This window comes from Aquarana catesbeiana, linkage group LG02, assembly GCF_042186555.1.
Source record: "Aquarana catesbeiana isolate 2022-GZ linkage group LG02, ASM4218655v1, whole genome shotgun sequence".
Lineage (NCBI taxonomy): Eukaryota > Metazoa > Chordata > Amphibia > Anura > Ranidae > Aquarana > Aquarana catesbeiana.
In genome coordinates this window covers 361,478,261-361,499,443 of record NC_133325.1, presented here as the reverse complement: position 1 = coordinate 361,499,443, position 21,183 = coordinate 361,478,261, and the positions used below count along the sequence as shown (strand labels likewise).

At 40.0% G+C, this 21,183-nt stretch overlaps 1 protein-coding gene across 1 annotated transcript in view; it reads right to left on the bottom strand.

Annotated features, from left to right (window-relative positions):
- Positions 1 to 21,183, bottom strand: part of ATP2A3 (ATPase sarcoplasmic/endoplasmic reticulum Ca2+ transporting 3) — a 391,838-nt gene that overhangs the window by 3,088 nt on the left and 367,567 nt on the right. Inside the window, exons 20-21 of the mRNA XM_073615051.1 lie at positions 18,036 to 18,153; positions 10,809 to 10,884 (exon numbers count right to left, since the gene is read on the bottom strand). Coding sequence (XP_073471152.1) covers positions 10,809 to 10,884; positions 18,036 to 18,153 — 194 coding nt within the window. The remainder of the gene's footprint in view (positions 1 to 10,808; positions 10,885 to 18,035; positions 18,154 to 21,183) is intronic.

The following is a 21,183-nucleotide window of genomic DNA, read 5'->3' as shown; positions in this document are numbered from 1 at the left end:
CCTGCATGAATGAAACCAGCAGTTTGTAGCTCAACAGGGAAGTATTGTAACTAGCTACAAACTACCAGAGAAAATAATCAGAGAGATATATAGAGGATACAAATATGTGCTTCAAAATTGCTGGTGCCACATGACCTTTACTTTTCTCACTTACCCTAGAAAAATTCCAACTGGAATCTGACTAGCTGCTATAACGCACCTCCACTATATTTAACTTCATATATCAGTGTGTAGCAGCACATTTAAAAAGCATGAACATTGTCAATGTACATTGAAATATTTGCCAAAAATCTATTTCAGATACTGTAAGTTTAAAGCTTGCATACATGCGTGGATGACAATCCTAGGTTTCTGCAAGATTCCATACCTTCCTGTTTACAGCAAAGGTTATATTCTCATGTTACTCAGAGCTGTGTCACAGTCAGGAGCTTATAAATGATTTCCTTGATACATAATTTTTTGGTTTTGAATGTGGCTCTCTATATAGCAGTTATTGGGGAGTTTATTATACAAAATGTATTAGCCTAAAAAAAATGCCATTTACCACTTAAATGAATGACAGCGGCATGTGTCTTACCTTTTTTAGGTGCTGAATTATAAAGCAATGCAAGAAAAGCAAGAAAGTAAAAAAGCATAAATAAATGTCTAATAGGTAAAGCATTTTCCACACATTGTAAATTCAGTATTTGTATGCCAAGAATGCCTAGAAAACTAAAATAGTTCAAATAATGCTTTTACTAAAAAAAACTGGCAGACTACCATATAATGTTGGAAATGTGCAATAAATAGCAATTTAACTTGTGGGCTTTGTGAGATCAGTTCAGTGTTTATCTCAGAGGTTGCCCTGGGAAACTGGTAACAAGATGTCACTGTACAAATTTCCCTGTAACAAATGTGTACAGTCTGCCAGTCTATTTATGGCTGTGCTAGCATCCACTGCCATTTTAGGATACCAAAATTTTTAGAAAGGAGCATATGCATGGTTGCACCTTTAGTGGACCAAATTATATTTCAAAATCAATCTTGCTAAAGCAATGGAAAGTGTACAGCAACGTCTGATTAAATACTTGTAGAGCAGAGTACACAATTATGACAAGGCTGGCACAGGAAGAATTATATTTAAACTCTTGCCTTTCATCAGCATTGTTAATGGCAAAATGACCCTACATTACATTTTTTTTTTCTACACGGTGAGAACTTGACTGTTCACAAAAAAACACATTTCTTCCAAGTACAGATCACCTATGTGTGCTACTACACAAACTAAGCATTAAGGTTAACCTTTAGTATTTTAAGTATGAGAAGAAATCTCAAGGAAAATATGTGACTGATTGCAGTTATAAATGATACAAAAAGTATTTTTTTTTACAGATGGCAGAACGCAGTATTTTGTAGCCTCAGCATTGTCTTTTTTTGTTAAAATACATTTTTAAAGTGATTTTAAAGTCTCTTTTTTTTTTTGTTAAAAAATAACAAACATGTTATACAGTGGCTATAAAAAGTCTACACAGTCCTGTTAAAATGTCGTGTTTCTGTGATGTAAAAAAATGAGACAAAGATAAATAATTTCAGAACTTTTTCCACCTTTAATGTGACTTATAAACTGTACAACAAATTGAAATCTTTTAGGCAGAGGAAAGTAAAAATAAAAAAACTTAATATGGTTGCATAAGTGTGCACACTCTTAAAGCGGAGTTCCACCCAAAAGTGGAACGTCCGCTCATTTGTCTCCTCTCCCCCTCCGGTGCCACAATTGGCACCTTTTGGGGGGGAGGGGGGACAGGATACCTGTCTTTGAAAGGTATCCTGTTCCCACTTCCAGGAGTCCGTGTCGCGGCCCATGACGTCACTGCGGGGCTCCCTCCTCCTCCGTCTGTCACCGGGCCAGTAGGAGAGAGGAGCGGGGCCTCGCGCATGCACAGTATGGTTTCCAGTGTGAAGCCATAAGGCTACACTACTGGGTTCCCTTACCCGCAATGGCGGCAGCAGCACCCGACAGCTGATGGAAACATCAGCTGCGGTGCCGACATCGCTGGACTCTAGGACAGGTAAGTGTCCTATTATTAAAATCCAGCAGCTGTAGTATGTGCAGCTGCTGGCTTTTAATTAATTTTTTTTTTGGGTGGACCCCCGCTTTAAACTAATACTTGGTTGAAGCACTTATTGATTTTATGACAGCACTCGGTCTTTTTGGGTATGAGTCTATCAGCATGGCACATCTTGACTTGGCAATATTTGTCCTTTCTTCTTTGCAAAAACACTCCAAATCTGTCAGATTGGGAGGGCATCTCCTGTGCACAGCCTTCTTCAGATCACTCCACAGATTTTCAATCAGATTCAGGTCTGGGCTCTGGCTGGGCCATTCTAAAATTTTAATTTTCTTCTGGTGAAGCCATTCCTTTGTTGATTTGGATGTATGCTTTGGGTCATTGTCATGCTGAAAGCTTTCTAGCAGAAGCCTGAAGGTTTTGTGCCAATATTGACTGACATTTCTAACGTTTCATAATTTCCTCTACCTTGAATAAGGCCCCTGTTCCAGCTGAAGAAAAACAGCCCCAAAGCATGATGCTGCCACTACCATGCTTCACTCTGGGTATGGTGTTCTTTTGGTGATGTGCAGTGTTTTTGCGCCAAACATATCTTTTGGAATTATGACCAAAAAGTTCAACATTTAATAAGACCACAACACATTTTCCCACATGCTTTTGGGAGACTTCAGATGTGTTTTTTGCAAAATTTAGATTGGATGTTTTTCTTCGTAAGAAAAGGCTTCCATCTTGCCACTCTACCCCATAGCCCAGACATATAAAGAATACGGGAGATTGTTGTCACAGGTACCACACTGCCAGTACTTTCCAGATATTCCTACAGCTCCTTTAATGTTGCTGTAGGCCTCTTGGCAGCCTCCTTGACCAGTTTTCTTCTTGTCTTTTCATCAATTTTGGAGGGAACTCCAGTTCTTGGTAATATCACCGTTGCCATATTTTCTCCACTTGATGACTGTCTTCACTGTTCCATGGTATATATAATGCCTTGGAAATTTTTTTGTACCCTTCTTCTGACTGATACTTTTTAACAATGAGATCCCTCTGATGCTTTGGAAGCTCTCTGCAGACCATGGCTTTTGCTGTAGGATGCGACTAAGAAAATGTCAGGAAAGATTTACTAGAACAGCTGAACTTTATTTGGGGTTAATCAGAGGCACTTTAAATGATGGAAGGTGTGTACTGACTCCTATTTAACATGAGTTTGACTGTGATTGCTTAATTCTGAACACAGCTAAAGCCTCAGTTATAAGAGGGTGTGCACACTTATGCAACCACATTATTTTTGTTTTTTATTTTTATTCCCTCCACACTAAAATATTTCAGTTTGTTTTTCAATTGAGTTGTACAGTTTATAGGTCACATTAAAGGTGGAACAGGTTATGAAATGATTTAGCTTTGTCTCATTTTTTTACATCACAGAAACCTGACATTTTAAAAAGGGGGTGCGTAGACTTTTTATATCCATTGTACTTGCCTGCTCTGAGCAGTGGATTTGCACAGAGCAGACCAGATCCTATTCTGGCACTCCTGGCCCTCCCTCCTGCTGAGTGCCCCCACAGTAAGCAGCTTGCTATGAGGGCACCCGAGCCGTTGCACTGTGCGTACATTCAGCATGGACCGCAGCTCCACCCCGCCCTCTCTCTCTCCTCATTGGTTCACTGACTTTGACTGATGCCATTGGCTCTTGCTGCTGTCTCAGCCAATGAGAGAGAGTCCCCAGACAGGCAAGGCTCTTGTGCAACATCCCTGGATCGATATGTGGCTCAGGTAAGTATTATTGGCGCTGCTGCACACAGGTGTTTTACTTATTTTAAAAGAGAAGTATGGGTTTCCTTTTTTTGCTTAATCCTAATCCTTATGAGCTGCTAGTATCTACAAATCTTTCCTGCCCTCTGAGAAGTGCACCGTTTCTGTTAAAATAGAGTTAATTACCAGTGGGAGGGTCTACAGACTTTTTTGAACTGTCATACCGATAATGGGAGTCTGGATCCACCCCTCTTCCTTCTCCACTCTGTGAATGACATCGGCTCTGGGCTCTCTGCTAGTTCCTGAGACCGGCAGCAGGCATTAGTGAGTGTAGTCAGTGATAGTGCTCTGTACAGTGTATTATATTCTACTTTCCTGCTAATGCAAAGAATACATTTTGAAAGTAAAATACAGCACTGCCTTTTGTCAGCATTGCCTGCATTTACAGTAAAACAATAGAGCCAATATTGTGATTTTATTATTTTATTGGCTATTCAGATTGTTCTAAATGATTGAGGCCATGAGGCCTTCCATGTACATTTGCTTGGGCTGGTTTCATACTGCTAGGAGTACAGGGGATGGGGATGAGGGGACTGTATAGGACTACGGGGATGGGGATGATGGGACTGTATAGGAGTACAGGAGATGGGGTGAAGGGACTGTATAGGAGTACAGGGGATGATGGGACTGCATAGGAGTATGGGGGATGGGAATGATGGGACTGCATAGGAGTACGGGGGATGGGAATGCCAGGACTGTATAGGAGTACAGGGGATGGGGATGCCGGAACTGTATAGGAGTACAGGGGATGGGGATGCCGGAACTGTATAGGAGTACGGTGGACGGGGGGACTGTGTAGGAGTATGGGGGATGGGGATGACGGGACTGTATAGTAGTACGGGGATGATGGGACTGTATAGGAGTATGGGGGATAGGGGGACTGTATAGGAGTACGGTGGATGGGGATTGGGATGAGGGGACTGTATAGGAGTACGGTGGGATGGGGATGACATCAGTGACAGTCTTCTGGGGAAATATCCGGGGTCTAAACAGGGATATTTCACTTTAGATCACAGGGAGTTGTCAGTCTCCCTCTCCTCTGCAAACCTGCTATGTAGTGTACACAGGTATGCTCTATACACATAGCACTGTGTTAATTTCAGGGAACAGACACAGGAAACAGGTCACTATGCTCCTTACCATGTCTCCCCTTCTAAGAATAACACAGTGGTGTGTAGAAAGCTTACCTGTGTTCACAGCTGGACATGAGAAGTGTTCAGTGACTCTCCCCCTCCCCCCATGAGAGTCTTCACTTAGCACCTCCACATGTCAGAGAGGGAGGGACTGAAACAAGGGCTGGATTGTGGAGCTGTATCCACCCCCTGCAATCTTTTAAACAGAGAGAACCGTTAAGAGGCTGCTTCTGGACTGTTCAAAATACTATTCTGCAAAAACTAAAGGACTGAGGAAAGAAAGACATGCAATGGAGGTACAAGGGTAACATGTACTACATATTTTTGCTTTCCCATACATCTCTTTTAATGCATTAAGATAAAAAACCATCTGCATTTACAACCACTTTAAGATGTTTCCCACAGCATAGTATTCATAAGAACTGTCAGCAACCTACCTTTACTATCTAGCAAACACTGCTACATTGGCAAAATCAGAACAGTCACAAAATATACTTATTTGTAATCAATGGTGTTGTGTACCCTTCTCTCTCTACTTCCTAGTGCTTAATACATATCTCCATGATCAATGATTTCAGGTCATTAGGCGGAAAATATATATTTTTAATATTTAGCCCGATTTTCGACACTCTTGGGATGTGCAGATGATACCACTGTGCCTCACTGGTTTTTCTGGGGAGATCTGGGCACTCAAAGTCTGTAAAAAGCAATGTTTTTTTTTTTTTGTACAAATTTTGGCAGTAATTTTTTAGGCTATCTAGGGGTACTCTAAATAGAGCAGACCTTTAAATGCACACTGATTACAATATTGGTAATCTTGTTCTCATAGAGTAGCTAATTTTAATTATTGTGGCACCTACTACTCCTCATTACTGACAACATTAGAACATTGTAGGGCCTACTCGTAACTTTCATAGGAAATATCATTTTAGTTCTACCTACAATTAGGACTGCTCTAGGCATTTTTTCTATTATCCCATATGTCGCAGATGAATGCAGTTCAACAAAATAATTTTGTGGCCAATTTTATTCTTTTAACTAAATTTTTACTTTTTTTTTGTAAAATTCTTTTTATTGAGTTTAATATAACATACAGTAGAAAAGTGACTCAGCACAACACATATGGCCAACAGTTACAATAACACACAGACTGACTAATAGAAGTACAGTAAAACCTTGGTTTGAGAGTAACTTGGTTTGAGAGCGTTTTGCAAGACAAGCAACATTTTTAAATACATTTTGACATGATATACAAGCGATGTCTTGATATACAAGTAGCGTCATGTCACAACTGAGTATAAAAGACAAGAGAGGCGCCTCTAAATGTAGCAATACGGTTACATTTAATGAATGTACAACATTTAACAACATATTGCTACACTCAGAGGTGCCTCTCTTCTCTTTAATACTCTGTAGCTCCTGCTGGATTTTGTTTCTAATCCCCTTGTGGATGGACATTTTATGGTTTCACAACCTATCACATTGATATAATCTTTTTTATATGGACTATAAACTCAAGCATCTATAAATAAATGGTTGTGGAACGAATCATTTGAGTTTCAATTATTTCTTATGGGGAAATTTGCTTTGATATACAAGTTTTTTGGATTACAAGTATGTTTCTGGAACAAATTATGCTTGCAATCCAAGGTTTTACTGTACTATCTAGACATTTACAACTGTCTTTTACCCCCCTCCCCCCAACAACTTAAAGGGGTTGTAAACCTTTCCATTCTATGCATTGAGGTGAAAAACTTCTTGCAGTGCAGCAGCCCCCCAGTGCCCCCATTTTACTTACCTGAACCCTTTTTTTCTCACGCCGGGGACGAGCACACCAGCTCTAGAAAGTGTCTCGTGTCCTGACTGGCTCGATTGATAGTAGCGCAGCCATTGGCTCCCGCTGCTGTCAATCAAATCCAATGATGTGGGCACCGGGGGGTGGGGCCGAGTCCGGCATTTGTGTCTGTGGACGCAAATGCTGGACTCGGGAGCGCACCCGCAAGGTAACCCCCTCGGGACAGCAGTTCTCCTAAAGGGTTATCTGATGCGGGGAGGAGCCGCAAGAGCTGCCGGGGGACCCCAGGAGAGGATATTTGGGGCCACTCTGTGCAAAACGAGCTGCACAGTGGAGGTAAGTATGACATGTTTGTTATTTAAAAAAAAAAAACAAAAAAAAACGATCCTTTACAATCACTTTAAGACTCAGTTCTCCACACTCCTCTCAGAGACCTTGCATCCAGACCTTAGCGCATCTGGTATTCAATACACATCTCCAGGAGTATTTGTGCAGTGCCCAATTATCTCCAGTGTTTAAACACAAACATCAATTATGGCTAAACTGCCCAACCATATAAGCAAACTAGAGTAAAATGCGCCTCAGGTACCTTCCATCCCCGACTAGGTCATTAAGAGAATGTACACTTTATAGTCTTTTAGGTCACTAGGACTCTTACCCCACTGTGACATCTGAGCTATACCACGCCTGCCACACCTTATCAAATTTCTTTCCATATCCCCTTGACAGATATGTCACTTTATAATATGGCATCATTGAATTGACCAACCCCTTCCAAAAGGGCAAGGATGGGGCCTCCGGTTTCTTCCAGTCTAGTAATAAGGCCTTCCTACAATAAAACAGTAGGATATTGATCAGAGTTCTATGAGCCCGAGATGGGACCACCTCTTCCACCAATCCCAGGAGACACACTAATTGTCTGAGGAGGTAACCTCAGTCCAAATCTGTTTTATCCGAGGGCACCCCAGAAAATATGGTCAGCAGCTGCTGGTGAAAACGTACACCGCCAACATTCGGCTGCAACATTCGGGTATATGGTCGCTAGTATCTAGCCAGTGTATAATAAATTTTATGCAAAAATTTTAATTGGATCAGCCTGTCCCTCACCGCTACCAAGTGCTGAAAGGGGTGATCCCACATGTCATCCCACTCCTCACCCTGGATGTCAGAGACCTCTGCTTCCCACCATTCCCTACATTTAACCACTGCCATTGGACGTTTTTTAAATAACTCCTTGTATGTAACTGATAGTGCCAACAAGTCCTTTCCCTCAGACTTAGAAAACCTGCTCACATCTGACGAACTTCCCAAAACACTATCTTTAAACTGGGCCTGGAAGGCGTGACGCAGTCGGAGAAATCTGAAGTAGTGCGAATTGGGAAGGTCATGTCTACTTTTGAGCTGGTCAAAGGTCAGTAATTCCCCCTCTCTAGTGATGTCTTTAAGAAGTTTAACCCCCCCTAGATACCCACGCCATGGGGTCCTCGAAAGAGTAGAAGTCAGGCAGTTTGGGATTCATCCACAAGAGGGTTGTGGGAGAAAAGGCTAATTCCGCGTACACACGATCGGAATTTCCGTCAGAAAAAGTTTTTCCGACGGAATTGCGCTCAAGCTTGCCTTGCATACACACGGTCACTTTCGACCGTCAAAAACGCGGTGACGTACAACACTACGACGAGCCGAGAAAATGAAGTTCAATGCTTCCGAGCATATGTCAAATTGTTTCCGAGCATGCGTGATTTTTTGCACGTCCGAATTGCATACAAACACATTTTCGGATAGGAACTTTTACTGACTGAAAAATAGAGAAAATGCCCTCAAGCTTTTGCTGGCTGGAATTCCGCCAGCAAAAGACAGATGGAGCATACACACGGTCGCATTTTCCGACAAAAAGCTCTCATCGGAGTTTTGCTGGCGGCATTTCCGATCGTGTGTATGCGGCATAAATGATTAGGACAGGCCAATCCAACCGCCTCTTCCCATGCCTTGATGGTGGCTTTCATAGACCTCGTAAGGGGAAGATCTGACTTAGAACCTCTACGAATGGCCAATCTTAAAGACTCATATGATCCCAGGTGTGCTGCCTCTAATACCGTGGCCGAGTCCCCAGCATCAGAGATCAGCCAGCGTTGAACAAACACCATCTGGCTCACTATGTAGTATTTCCTCCAGTCTGGCAAGGCTAAACCTCCCTGACCCAAGGGTTCCTGAAGGTGACTTAGAGGACCACAGAAACAAACTGTTGATGCTATTCAACTTTTTAAAGAATGATTTAGGTATCCATATGGGTGAATTTTCATCTTAAGCAGGTTAACCCTCCCTATTAATGATAATGGAAGTTTTTGCCATGCTTGGACCTTCTGTTTAAAGAGAGTCAATAAGGACGTCAGATTAAGGGGCAGATAGTCGGCAGTATTTGCTGTGACTGACTCCTAAATATGTAATTGTAAACACCCATTTCAATGCCAGATTGGGGTCCGCCGCCTTCTTTGCACCTGAATCCAGTGGCAGGATAGACAATTTATTTGTTAATTAACCCGAGAAAGTAGTGAAGATGTTCATAATCTGCAAAGCTGCTGTTAGCGACTCTCTCGGGTCTCGCAGGAACAGCAACAAATCATTGGCATAGAATGCCAGGCGTTCATCAATGGTGCTTACTCTGATCGCCCCAACCTTTGATGACAATCTTAGGGCAATCGCCAAAGGCTCAATTATGAGAGCAAATAGAAAGGGCGACAGAGGGCAACCCACTGTTGAGAGCCTGAGCTAGCCGCTCCTGACCCCTCCACAGCCTGGCGCTCCAGTGAGACCCCTTTTACACTGAGGCGCTTTAGCATTAAAAATAGCATCTGCAAAGCGCCCTGAAACAGCGGCTCCATTCACTCCAGTGTGAAAGCCCGAGGGCTTTCACACTGGAGCGGTGCGCTGGCAGGGCGTCAGAAAAAGTCCTGCCAGCAGCTTCTTTGGAGCGCATTAGGAGCGGTGAACTCACAGCTCCTAAAGTGCCCCTGCCCATTGAAAACAATGGGGCAGCACTGCTATACCGCCGGCAAAGCGTCGCTGCAGTGGCATTTTGCGGGCGGATTTAAGCCCTTTTCGGTCGCTAGCGGGGGGGTTAAAACTGCCCTGCTGGCGTCTGAAACGATGGTAAAGCAGCGCTAAAAATAGCGCTGCTTTACCGCTGACGCCCGGGGCGGCTCAGTGTGAAAGGGGTCTGAGAGCTGGAGGGGCTGAGCAGAGAGCTTGTGACCGACAGTTGCCTAGACAGACAACTGAGTGATCACATAAATTTTCGGTCTTAGAACCGGCAGGGGACAGCTGCAGTATCGGACCAATGCTGCAGCCACATAGGTGACTTCTCCTTTAACATTTCACTTATAATATCCATTTAAACCAGGGGAAATTCTATTTGCTATTGCTTGCTGTAGGCCAGAAGTTATATATGAGCCATGTGTTGTATGCTTTGTAGTCTGCAAATCTTCCCTTACAGGAGAGGAGAAAGCGCTAGCATAGAATGCTGGTCAGCCACCCCACTGCTGAACAAGCTTTCAGGGTGGCAAGACCAATTTTACAAGCAGAAAAGAGAAAAACAGAAAAAGGGTTTGAGAGCAGATGCATTACCTGAAAAATTAAGGGGCTTACTAAAATCACTTAATGTTGTATTTTATCACAAGGCGAGTGTATCTACAGGTATATTCCACAGCAAGGCATCCCATTTGGATGCAGTCAGAGAAACTTAAAATTGGCCATACACGAGTAGATTTTTGAATGAACATAATTTGACCTCACTCACAATTAGAAAATTGAACGAACATTCTTAAAATGAAAAATTCCAAATTAAAAATGCTACTAGTGTAGCATTTTTGTTGTCAGAACTGTTACAGCCGGTTTGTTTACCATCTTTTGCATACATGTCTCAAAAATGAAAAAAACAAATACATCTTTGTTTACAGCAAAAAAAATAAATACAGAAAGCCTAAAACTTGCCATGTCCATCCGAAACAAATAAAAAATAATAATAATCACCCAGTCTGATCTTGACTCCTGTTAGTCTTCGTCTGGGCAGTCCCATTCCAAGACTGTTCTACAGTTTTTAGTAAACCTAGGGAAATGAAAAAATTAGTACTAAACAATAAAATGCAGGTGGCTGTCATTCTCATACTTTTGGATATATGACAAGTAAAAAGTAGAGGATAGTGTCCTAACTGATACCAAAAAACAAAAAAACAAAAAAAAAAAAAAAAAAAAACACAACAAATGGGGATGAAAAATTACTGTTGGTTAACCTAAAGTGATTGTAAACCCTTCCGAGTGAAGTGACTGGCCTCAGGTGATACACAGAGGTGAAACAAATCCTCCTACATAAGTTGTACCTGTTTATCCGAAGTCTTCTCTACATCCAAAGTCCAAGGTCTAAAAAGCTTGTCTGAACTGTCAGAAAAAGGGTCAGAGAGCTGAAATTACACACTGCATAGCTCAGTGAAGAGAGCTCTGAAAGATGATTGGAGGGAAGGAACAGAGCTGAGGCTGTCAATCAGCTGGAAATCCCTCCCGTCACCCTTTTTCTCTTGGTTTGAGGAAACCTTGTCAGAAGTGATTTATGTTGATAGCAGAGAGACAAGGCAACAGACAGAAATTACACTTAGTGCTCTGAATTGAGACATGTACACACTGTAGAGGGATAGGTTTTGTTCATATTTCATGTCTGAGGTTTACAACCACTTTAAAGCCAACATACCAGGACAAGAATAATCCTTATTAAGAAAGTGACAGCTATTTTCAGGTCAGTTCAAGGGACTGAAAACTACAGTTACGTGACAAAATTAAAGATCTATTTTCCTTATGGCAAAATTGTATAAATTGAGGCTTATTTTGTTTGGATTACAAAACAAGTCAGTACACACTGACAATTAATTCTGTCTGCAACACTTAATGTTTTTTGTTAGCCAAAGGACACCCTGACATGGTTTTCAGTGATGGCTATGATTCAAGTGATTTTTTAAAAATAAAAATAAAAAAAAGAGGTTATACTTAACAACTCTGTGCAACTATATTGCACAGAAAGGTGGCTTACCGCCTCTTCTGGAAGTCCCCCACCAGCGCTGTCCACTTCACACTTTTTCAGATGCCTCCTTAGCAAGCCAGATGCTATGGTGGCACCTGTGCAGGTGCGCTTCCAAGCTGGGCTGTGTGCATCCAGAGAGACACACAGCTCAGGTAAGCTATGCCCCACTGCCTCTTCACACAAGTTTGACTGCCAGCCTATGGCTCCAACTGCCCTCAGTGTCTCCTGTGAAACCAGGAAGTGAAAGGAGCGATGCTGCAGCCGGACAGCGCTGGATCAGTGACAGGACACAGGTAAGTGTTTAGGGATGTGTTTTTTTTTTTTAAACCCTAATGCAGGGAATGCATGAAGGTAAAAAAAAATGGTTTGACTTTAGGACTTTAAGGCTGTACATCAGTTAACCTTCCCCGCGGAATGATTATGCCAGATTTTTTAATCTCAAAGAGGTACATTGTTTTGTATAGAAATTTGGCGTTTTATATCGTAGGCCTGTAATTCTTAGTAATAACACACTTAAATCTGTCCAAACAAGAGTCTAGTAGACATCCCGGGTATTAAGTTTGAAACACAAAATCATAAATTATAATAACTAATTATAAAAAATAATAAAATAATAAAATTAATTTCCCCACAATTCACTATCACTCAATTCTGCAAGTGTTCTAATTTTCTAGCTGGTCTAAAACCACTTTTGACGTAAAGGGACACTTTTTGGTTGCCATGGACAATCTCAAGTTTACAGGCAGAAAGAACAGTATATATATTATAAAAGTGCCTAAAAGACCTTTTTCATATTGACTGTGTGCCTCATTTAAAGTCCCATTTTCTTCTTCCTCTCTTTCCCACATAGATGGGGATGGAGGCATGACTAGGTCCCTGCCTCATTTAAAGTCCCAACAAATCTCCTCTTTTTGTATTAAATCAGGGATGGAGGGACAGTCTATACACTACAGTCAGATTTAATAAATAAATGGCAGGTATATTTAATTGTAGCTGGCCCAAAAAATATCAATCCTTAGTTTGTTGTACTTTGTGCTTGTAAGGTACCACAATGGTCCCTCCCTATATTACATTTTTTTAATCTAGATCTATGGCTTTCTCATGCGCTGTGTTAGTGCCACATTGTCTGGATTTATGAGCCGTTGACTCACATTTTTCCGGGAGCTGCGATGCACTCCACTGGGTCTCTCCCTCCCCCTTTTGGGGCGAGGGATGCCTCTGTATTGTGCATCGACGTTATGTTCCACACACTTGACGTGCGGCGTCGCTCAATGAGCGCTGACGTGCCGACAGTGTTCTCTATCTGTAGTATGTGCGAGGGGGTTTGGCACCAAATGCCGGGTGCCTCCTCCCTTCCTATGCAGGCTCAGCATGGCGTTTGGGGGTGTGGGCTGTGTGTGCCCTTATAGGCTCTATGGGGTGGTAGATCAGTCCTGCTGGTGTTTCCAGATCATCCTCACTAAATTTCATCATGATTACCCAGGTTACAGCACTAGGTATTTTACCATTCATAGCCTCATATTGAAAATTGATAAAGGTTCTAAATGGTTCCCATTTACATAGTTTATGTTGGTGAGTTTTTTTTACCTATTGTCACATTTTTCCACTCCCTAATCCTCCATTTTTTCTGTCCTTAGACAGGGTTTTGTTATACATGATAATATATATATATATTTTTTTGGCAGTCCTTCAAGACAATCATAGGAAACATTCATGGTCATGCCCAGGAAATTGTCCTGCCGGAATTTCTGCATCCCTGGATGTCACCTTGCACGGGCCATGTATACTGTTCACGCAACCACAGCTCCCAGAAAAGATGCCCCACTCTAGGGGTTTCCAGCCATTGGTGTTACACTTTCTATAAACAGCGATTTTGTGAGTACTCCATTTCTAATGGGGTTTTTCTACCATTTTGGCTTCTTTCAAAAGACAATGATCTAAGGATTTTTATATGTTTTTTTACAGATGTACACGTTTGCAACTGAAGAGTGGATAAATTTCCATGAAATGCGTCAAGCTTTTGTACTTATGTTTAAATCGATCATGTGTTTTTTATTATCTTTTAGCAGCTGCACCTGTGTAATTATATATGAATTTTTTGTAAATTATGGTGTTTATTCCTAATAGTGATGGGAAATCAAGAGATGTTATACCCATAATATTTCCACCTGGATATGTGTCATTCATGCTTTTATATGAATATATCCAGATGAAATATTGCAATAATAACCAGTAGCATGTATTATTGTTTAAATCTGACACATAAATAACAATTTTTGACCTTTTTCATATTGACTGCGTCCCTCATTCAAAGTCCCATTTTTTTTCTTCCTCTTTCCCACATAGATAGGGATGGAGGCATGACTAGGTCCCTGCCTCATTTAAAGTCCCAACAAATCTCCTCATTTTTTTTTTTTAATTTACTATCGCTGTTTTCTAGCTGGTCTAAAACCACTTTTGACGTAAAGGGACACTTTTTGGTTGCCATGGACAATCTCAAGTTTCCAGGCAGAAAGAACAATATATATATATATATAATATAAAAGTGCATGCAGGGCACTGGACAAAGCACTAGGGACAAAAGGGAGGTGAAATTATTTGATACAGTAATGTAATCTTACAGATTACAGTGTACTGTATGTGTTATGTATGTTGTACTTTTTGAATTTGACGCTCACATGGAACAGAGCCCGGAACACAGAGCATCGGGCGGATGATCCGGCGGAGGACACAGCAGGGGGACATTGGAGGATCCTGGTGACAAGTTAAGTATGCTGTACCAGGATTCTGCAATGCAATCTGGAGTGTGACTCAGGGTTACCGCTAATGGTACTGAAATTTAACGCCGAGCCACACTCTGGAATATCGCCAGGAGGGTTAAATATAAAAACTATTCTTTAGTCCAGTCATATTAAAAAGAATGAATAAAGTGTAGGCAAATATAAAAAAACACCCATTTAAAACAGCTAAGCATTAAACGTACTTCCTGTATTTTAAAACAGCCCCTAATCTATGTATCAGCCTCCTCTACCCCCTGTACATCAGAACTGGCACTGGAGTGGATGAGGCAAGCATTGTAATCCAGCTACTTTACTTTTACAGTTTCACATGAACTTTCTGAATTGGAGCAGAGAGATAAGATCATTAGTGAGCTGCTTGCTGCTCTTGCACTATTGCAAAGTAATTAACAAGCATTAGCTTTAAGCCTGGTACACACTACTAGTTTTTTTTTTGTTTAACCCAGCAGAGCTGAATGAAAAAAAAAAAAAAAAAAAATGACAGCTCAGGAGCAGCTGTTGTACTATGCGATGTTAGTACAACTATCTCCCCTGCTGTGATTGGCTAAGAGCTCTGATCAGGAGCCGATCGGCAGTCCTTCGGTCATGCCCCTTTGACAGAAGATGGCCAAATGGCATCAGACATGCTCCTGCATGGTGACATATTCACTTAAAGTGGAACTTCACCAATAATAACTTGATCAAAAAAAAAAAAAAAAAAGTTCTTTAGCAAGGAACACACATTTCACATTAATGATTATACTACCAAAATTAGTTTGTGTGGTAAATTGCCTCAAGCATTGCTCCTGTTTCTTCCCGCTGGAGGCTGACATTTTGCTGAAGCCCAAAGCCCCTGAACAGCAGTAAATAAAAGTGGAACTAAACCTATCGATTTTAGAAATCAGTTACATTCTTGCAATGCTGGGATTGCTAACTGTCACAATTGCTTGTGTCCTCAACCAAACCATCAAATGGCTGGTGTCATAAGTGATCACATGTGCAGCACCATGGCAGCTGCAGATCAAACAGAAGCAGCTTCCTTGGTTGTAAAGAATAGGAGTGTTTAATTCCGCTTTAAGGCTGTCAGAAGATCGTCCTCTACAAACTCGGCAGTGCCTAAATATGGAGAGCAGCAGAGCATGTGCAGGGTGAGACAGTGTATTACTGGATTTTAAACAGTATAGGCATTTATAATATTTTACATAGCTATACCTGCAAATGGGGCCAGCCTGAAGTCATTTAGCAGGACCTAATTTTCTGACCAAAGTTCCACTTTAACTTGTGTGTAGTGAACTACTACGCTGTATTTTGAGTTGAGAATTCCCTATGCACTATGAATATGTCCATCATTTCTAATAAGTATAGTTTAGATTTTTTTGCACTGTTGCCTTTGTTCCAGATGTTGATTACATAGAGTATATTGTAAATATAACCCTGTTGTCAACAAAGTTGTTGACTGACAATATTCATACAATCACATTCTATTTTAGACTTTTAAATGTTCATTTTCCTATTCATGAACAAATTCAACTGCAGACTTTTAAGGACCCATAACGAAAATACTGAGAGCATAAACACATGTGCCATCTGAATTTCAAGTAGTAATGGTTATGCTAAATAATGCAACTATGTAAGATTCATAAGGGAAATTTTTTAATGTTTCTCGTACAATAACACAAGCTGCTAGGTTTTGTGTTATAAGCTGTGAAAATTAACATATATTTACATGCCAAGCCAATTCATAAGCGAAAGCTAATATTTCCTAACATTTCAGATGACACCTAGTGGCTAAAATAAAGAATGCCATTTAAAAACACAAGGCAAATATCAGTGCTTATTTACTAAAGAAATAGAGCACTTTGTATGTATATATATATATATATATATATATATATATATATATATATATATATATATATATATGTCGGGGAGTTTAGTGAATGAAGTGAAGCGGTTTTTAAATTAAACATCCAATCTTGATCAAGCATAAAATCTATTTTTTTGCCATTGATAAACAAAAAGGTTACAACATTTGGCCAAGAAAGAGGAAACACCTGCAAGAAATGAGACAATAATTGGGGGATCATTAGCAAGCAGTCTGGTTACGTACCACTTAGTATCGCAAAATAATTTCTCTATCCACCGCTGAATATCAGCTGGCAGAGTTTGTATATATGATTCCCATACTTCAAAGAAAATGTTTATTTTTTTTAATTTCCCCTGTACATGACTACATATTTAAAGTCAACTCAGCCTACCCTTATTTAATAAGCTAAGTGAACTTGGTTTTGCTAATTGAAAGTGTTTAACCCTGTGAAACCTGTAATAATTTATCACACCTTGTTAACCCTGACCTATGAAGTTGCATTTACTCCCTGCAATGTTAAAGTGGTATTAAATCCAAAAGCAATCATTTTACTGCAACTTATCAATTCTTAGATGTGATGGCTGCTTTCGATTTCTTTTTTAGACTTTTTATTTTTTTCTTTATTTTCACCTGGTGATCTGGCCAATACGTGTTATTTTTCAACATAAACTGTTCTGCAGATGTATCAATTACAGGGTTGAGACAACCTGTAAAACCTTTATTCCAAAAGGAAAAACTTGTTTGCTATAACTGCTTATAAAGTGTGAGCTGGCGTTCAGGTTCAATGTGTTAGCGTGTCTAAATGTGCTAGAACATCTTACACTCTTCTCTCTCCAGACTGACAATACTCCTTCATCGAGAGTGGTTGCACACTAATACAGGAAGGTGTATTATTGGCCAGGTCACCAGGTAAAAACAGAGGGGGGAAAGCCTATAAAGAAAAGGAATTCAGCCACCACATCTAATGATTGATAAGCTGCAATATATTACATTTTTGGTTTTGGGTTTATGACAATTTTAATTAAAAAATGGATAATAAAAATGGTTTCCAGCCAAGCATATAATAATTAAATGTACATGAAGTGTATGTGCCTTCATGATAACAATGAATGATTAAAAAACAAAAACAAAAAAAAAACCCTTAAAACCTATAGCAACATATCGAAATGCATCACATGAACCATGGTGCATTCTGGGAATAAATGGCAAACATACAGAGCTCTGAAATTCAGTGTGAGCATTTACTTCCTGGAATCCATCTGCCCTTCGCTCAAGCATGCATGCAGGAGAGTGTGCTTAGCTGAGAAACCCCTCCTCCTCCTGAAGACTCATGTAAGACATTTGCCTAGGCAAACCAGGAAGTAACTGAAGAAATGTAAAAAAATAGTTTAAACAAGTAAATATAATATACTTTCCTATCTATATACTAATGCTAGCAGCATGAGGATTTAAAATAATCCATGTTGATTGGGAGAGTGAAGTTCCACTTTGTAATAAATATAGTAATAGTAATAAATAACAGGTACACAGAAGAAAGACCTTACCATCCAGGTGATGCCGTGATATATACTTGAGACCTTCATCAAGCAGAATAACAGGCAACGAAATCTTCATGACTACAAGCCACTGCGTCCAGTTCAGAGGGGTTACTTGAAAAATAAGCTGTTAATTGTAAAACAATATTTGAAATACAACTGAAAATGAACAGGATTTTTAGCAAGTTAAGAGACATGTACTAAGTTCAGGCTAACCAATCAGAATTTATGCAACACTGATGTGACGAACAATGAAATGTGATTTGTACATTACTGCTCTCTGTGCTACATTACTAACCAAATGTAATGCAGTGTAAGATGCAACAATGATATTCAGTACTGCCATGTACAAAGAAATAAGGATGTGATAAAAGTGTATTGGGCATTAAATGGCATTAAATGGATGCTTTGGTTTACCGTACATTGCACATAATCCCTGAATTTTGTTTAATAAACTTGATTCTTTGAACTAATTACCCCATTCTACACATAGATGGGGCATATGCATTACAGAATGTAAATAATAATGTGCGAAGTGCCCAGAGCAACCAATGAGATTTTACTTTACTGAAATGGTACCTGTATAAAAGAGATTTTGAAGCTCTAAAAAACAGGGCTTTGTAAGATGATATTTGAATACTATGGGCTGTATCTCAACTCTTGTTTCTTGGGAAGAAAAGCTAATACAAAAGTAATAAAGTACACTTAGGAGAATAGTAAGCTTTAAATTAGCATAGAAAGAAATTCAAAATTCTTCCAAACATCTCATCTAATATTGTTTTTGTACAACTATAGGGGCCAATTCACTAAAGTACAGTGCATGCAGTATTTTAATTATATGATTGAATTTTGCATTATTTTGTTTATAAACATTGAATTCACAGAAATGATAGCATGTTCTTTAAGCTGAACTCCAGGTAGACATAAAACACACAAATGAATGCTGATTTTTGTAACCAAATAATTTAATTATATATATATATATATATATATATATATATATATATATATATACACATACACACATACATACACACACTAATGTAAGTATCCATATTTTTTTGGGGTATTTGCCTCTTCCAATCCCCTATACACTAGTATTCACACTGGGAAAGGTAAGGAAAGGTAGTCAAACATATGTACTGCATGCAAATATGATGACAAGGGAATATGCTGAAAGGTGGAGACAGCAGAATAAGCAAAGGCCGTGTCAGCCTGGTGTTGCTCTTGCACTCTCTGAACTGCAGACAGGGATGGAGAAAACATCACTATTTCTCTTAATTGAGACAGTGCTGCCATCCGTTGGAGTGTGCTATGTGGCAGGGATGTGTTACTCCCAGAACTGGATGGACAGAAAAACATTTCTTGTATTTCATCTGAATATTTAGCTTTCTATCTGGAGTTGAGCTTTAAAACACCGCTAGCTGGTGCATGAAATGTGTATTGTGAAAAGCATAAGATGAAGCCAGATGAAGAGGTGGAATAAAATAATGCTTAAAGTAAATCTATCATGGCAAAACCACAGGGCTGCCACTGTTGACCTACTTCTGAAAATACTAGTTACTTGGCTGTTATTTGGACCCTTTTGATACAATACAGTTCAGTGAGCCATGATAACTGTGAAGACTTCTAACATTACTTTGATTTTTAATATCAGTGTACGTGGATCAATAATTAAAAAAAGTTATGGAACCAGGGGTCAGCATAACAGAGGCAATTAGCATTTTCAGGTGGTCAGATATTGGTAGCATTTGTTTTTTCTCATGACAGGATTACTTTACTTTCATGTAACTATTTAACCACTTGAGTCCGCAGCTGTTGTTCAAAACAGCACATTTGGAGATGGGGGGGGGGGGGGGGGGGTCTGGAGCAGGTTTCCAATGACCAGATTTCCAATGATTAGTTGAAGCTGTCAAAATCTGGGCTCTAAAGCCTGGTGCAGTGGAGGGAAGCTGAGACACTAAGGTTGTTAGAAGACCTCGGATGTCTCCATAGAGAGAATTTGTCACCTGACAATATACAGTATGTAATAAAAAGTATTTGAAATAATAAATACAACAACCAAAAAAAAAAATTATTAAATTGAAAGGCACCTCTAAATAAACGAACACAAATTCACATGTGAAGTGCACACGTGTATGTAAACAATTATGCCACACATTAAACATGGCCATACACGGCATAGTGTGACCATGAATTCTGGCTCCCTAACCTACAGTAAAAGCTAAACTTCTAAGTGGTAAAAGGCATTTAAAGTGTCACCAACTGATAACTTTGAGAATGGTCATTTTTCACCATTTTGTGGTTTTGAGGCTTAATATATTTGAGATCTGTTTACTCGACAAAACCTCATTTTTTTACAAACTAATTGTGTGCATTTTACTGTATTTTTCCTGAAAATATAGATTCGACATGAGATGCAATTCTGAACTCAAGGAATTCAGCCACTTTATACAATGTGCTGGATTTATTGGGGTTAAGACCATCGAAGTGCATGAATGTATCTCTTAATTTAAAATTTGTATTTTTACTGGGCACCGGGAAAATGGCCATTGCTATATTTCAGGCTGTCAGGGCCTGGATCTGAACCTGCAGTCTCTGCTTTGTCTAGCAGTATTCTTCTTGCTTAGGCACCTAGATGCTGGACAGCTCCCTGGACAATTCCTTGAACTATGTTTCTGGTGAGCCTTAAACTCTTTGCTCCTCCTATAGTTTCTATGCTAATCTAATCATCCAGGTCTCTGTACTTCTTGTTTGCGAGGTTATTGCACTCTCTCCAGCCAATATCTTACTCCTTTGCTGTCACTCATTACTGACCTTTGGCTTGTTCCTCGACTATGCTTCTCCTTGATTTCAACTTACAACCACTTGTTACAGACCTTTGGCTTATTTACTGACTATGCTTCTGCTTGATCCCTACCTACTATATCTGCTACTGGACCCCTTCTCATTGCTCCCCTTGTTCTTCTCCTGGTATGGTGATTCTGAGGACCAGGACCTGGTACCAACACACAGTGAAACCCAACTTCGCAATTAAGAGCTCTGGTGAATATCGGTTAATGCTTAGAACCTGTAACTCGGGTGAGCCAGTTTCATCTGCCAGGGTGACCTACCTGTATACTTATCCTGCTGGTTGGTGGGAACCTCTCTATTGCTA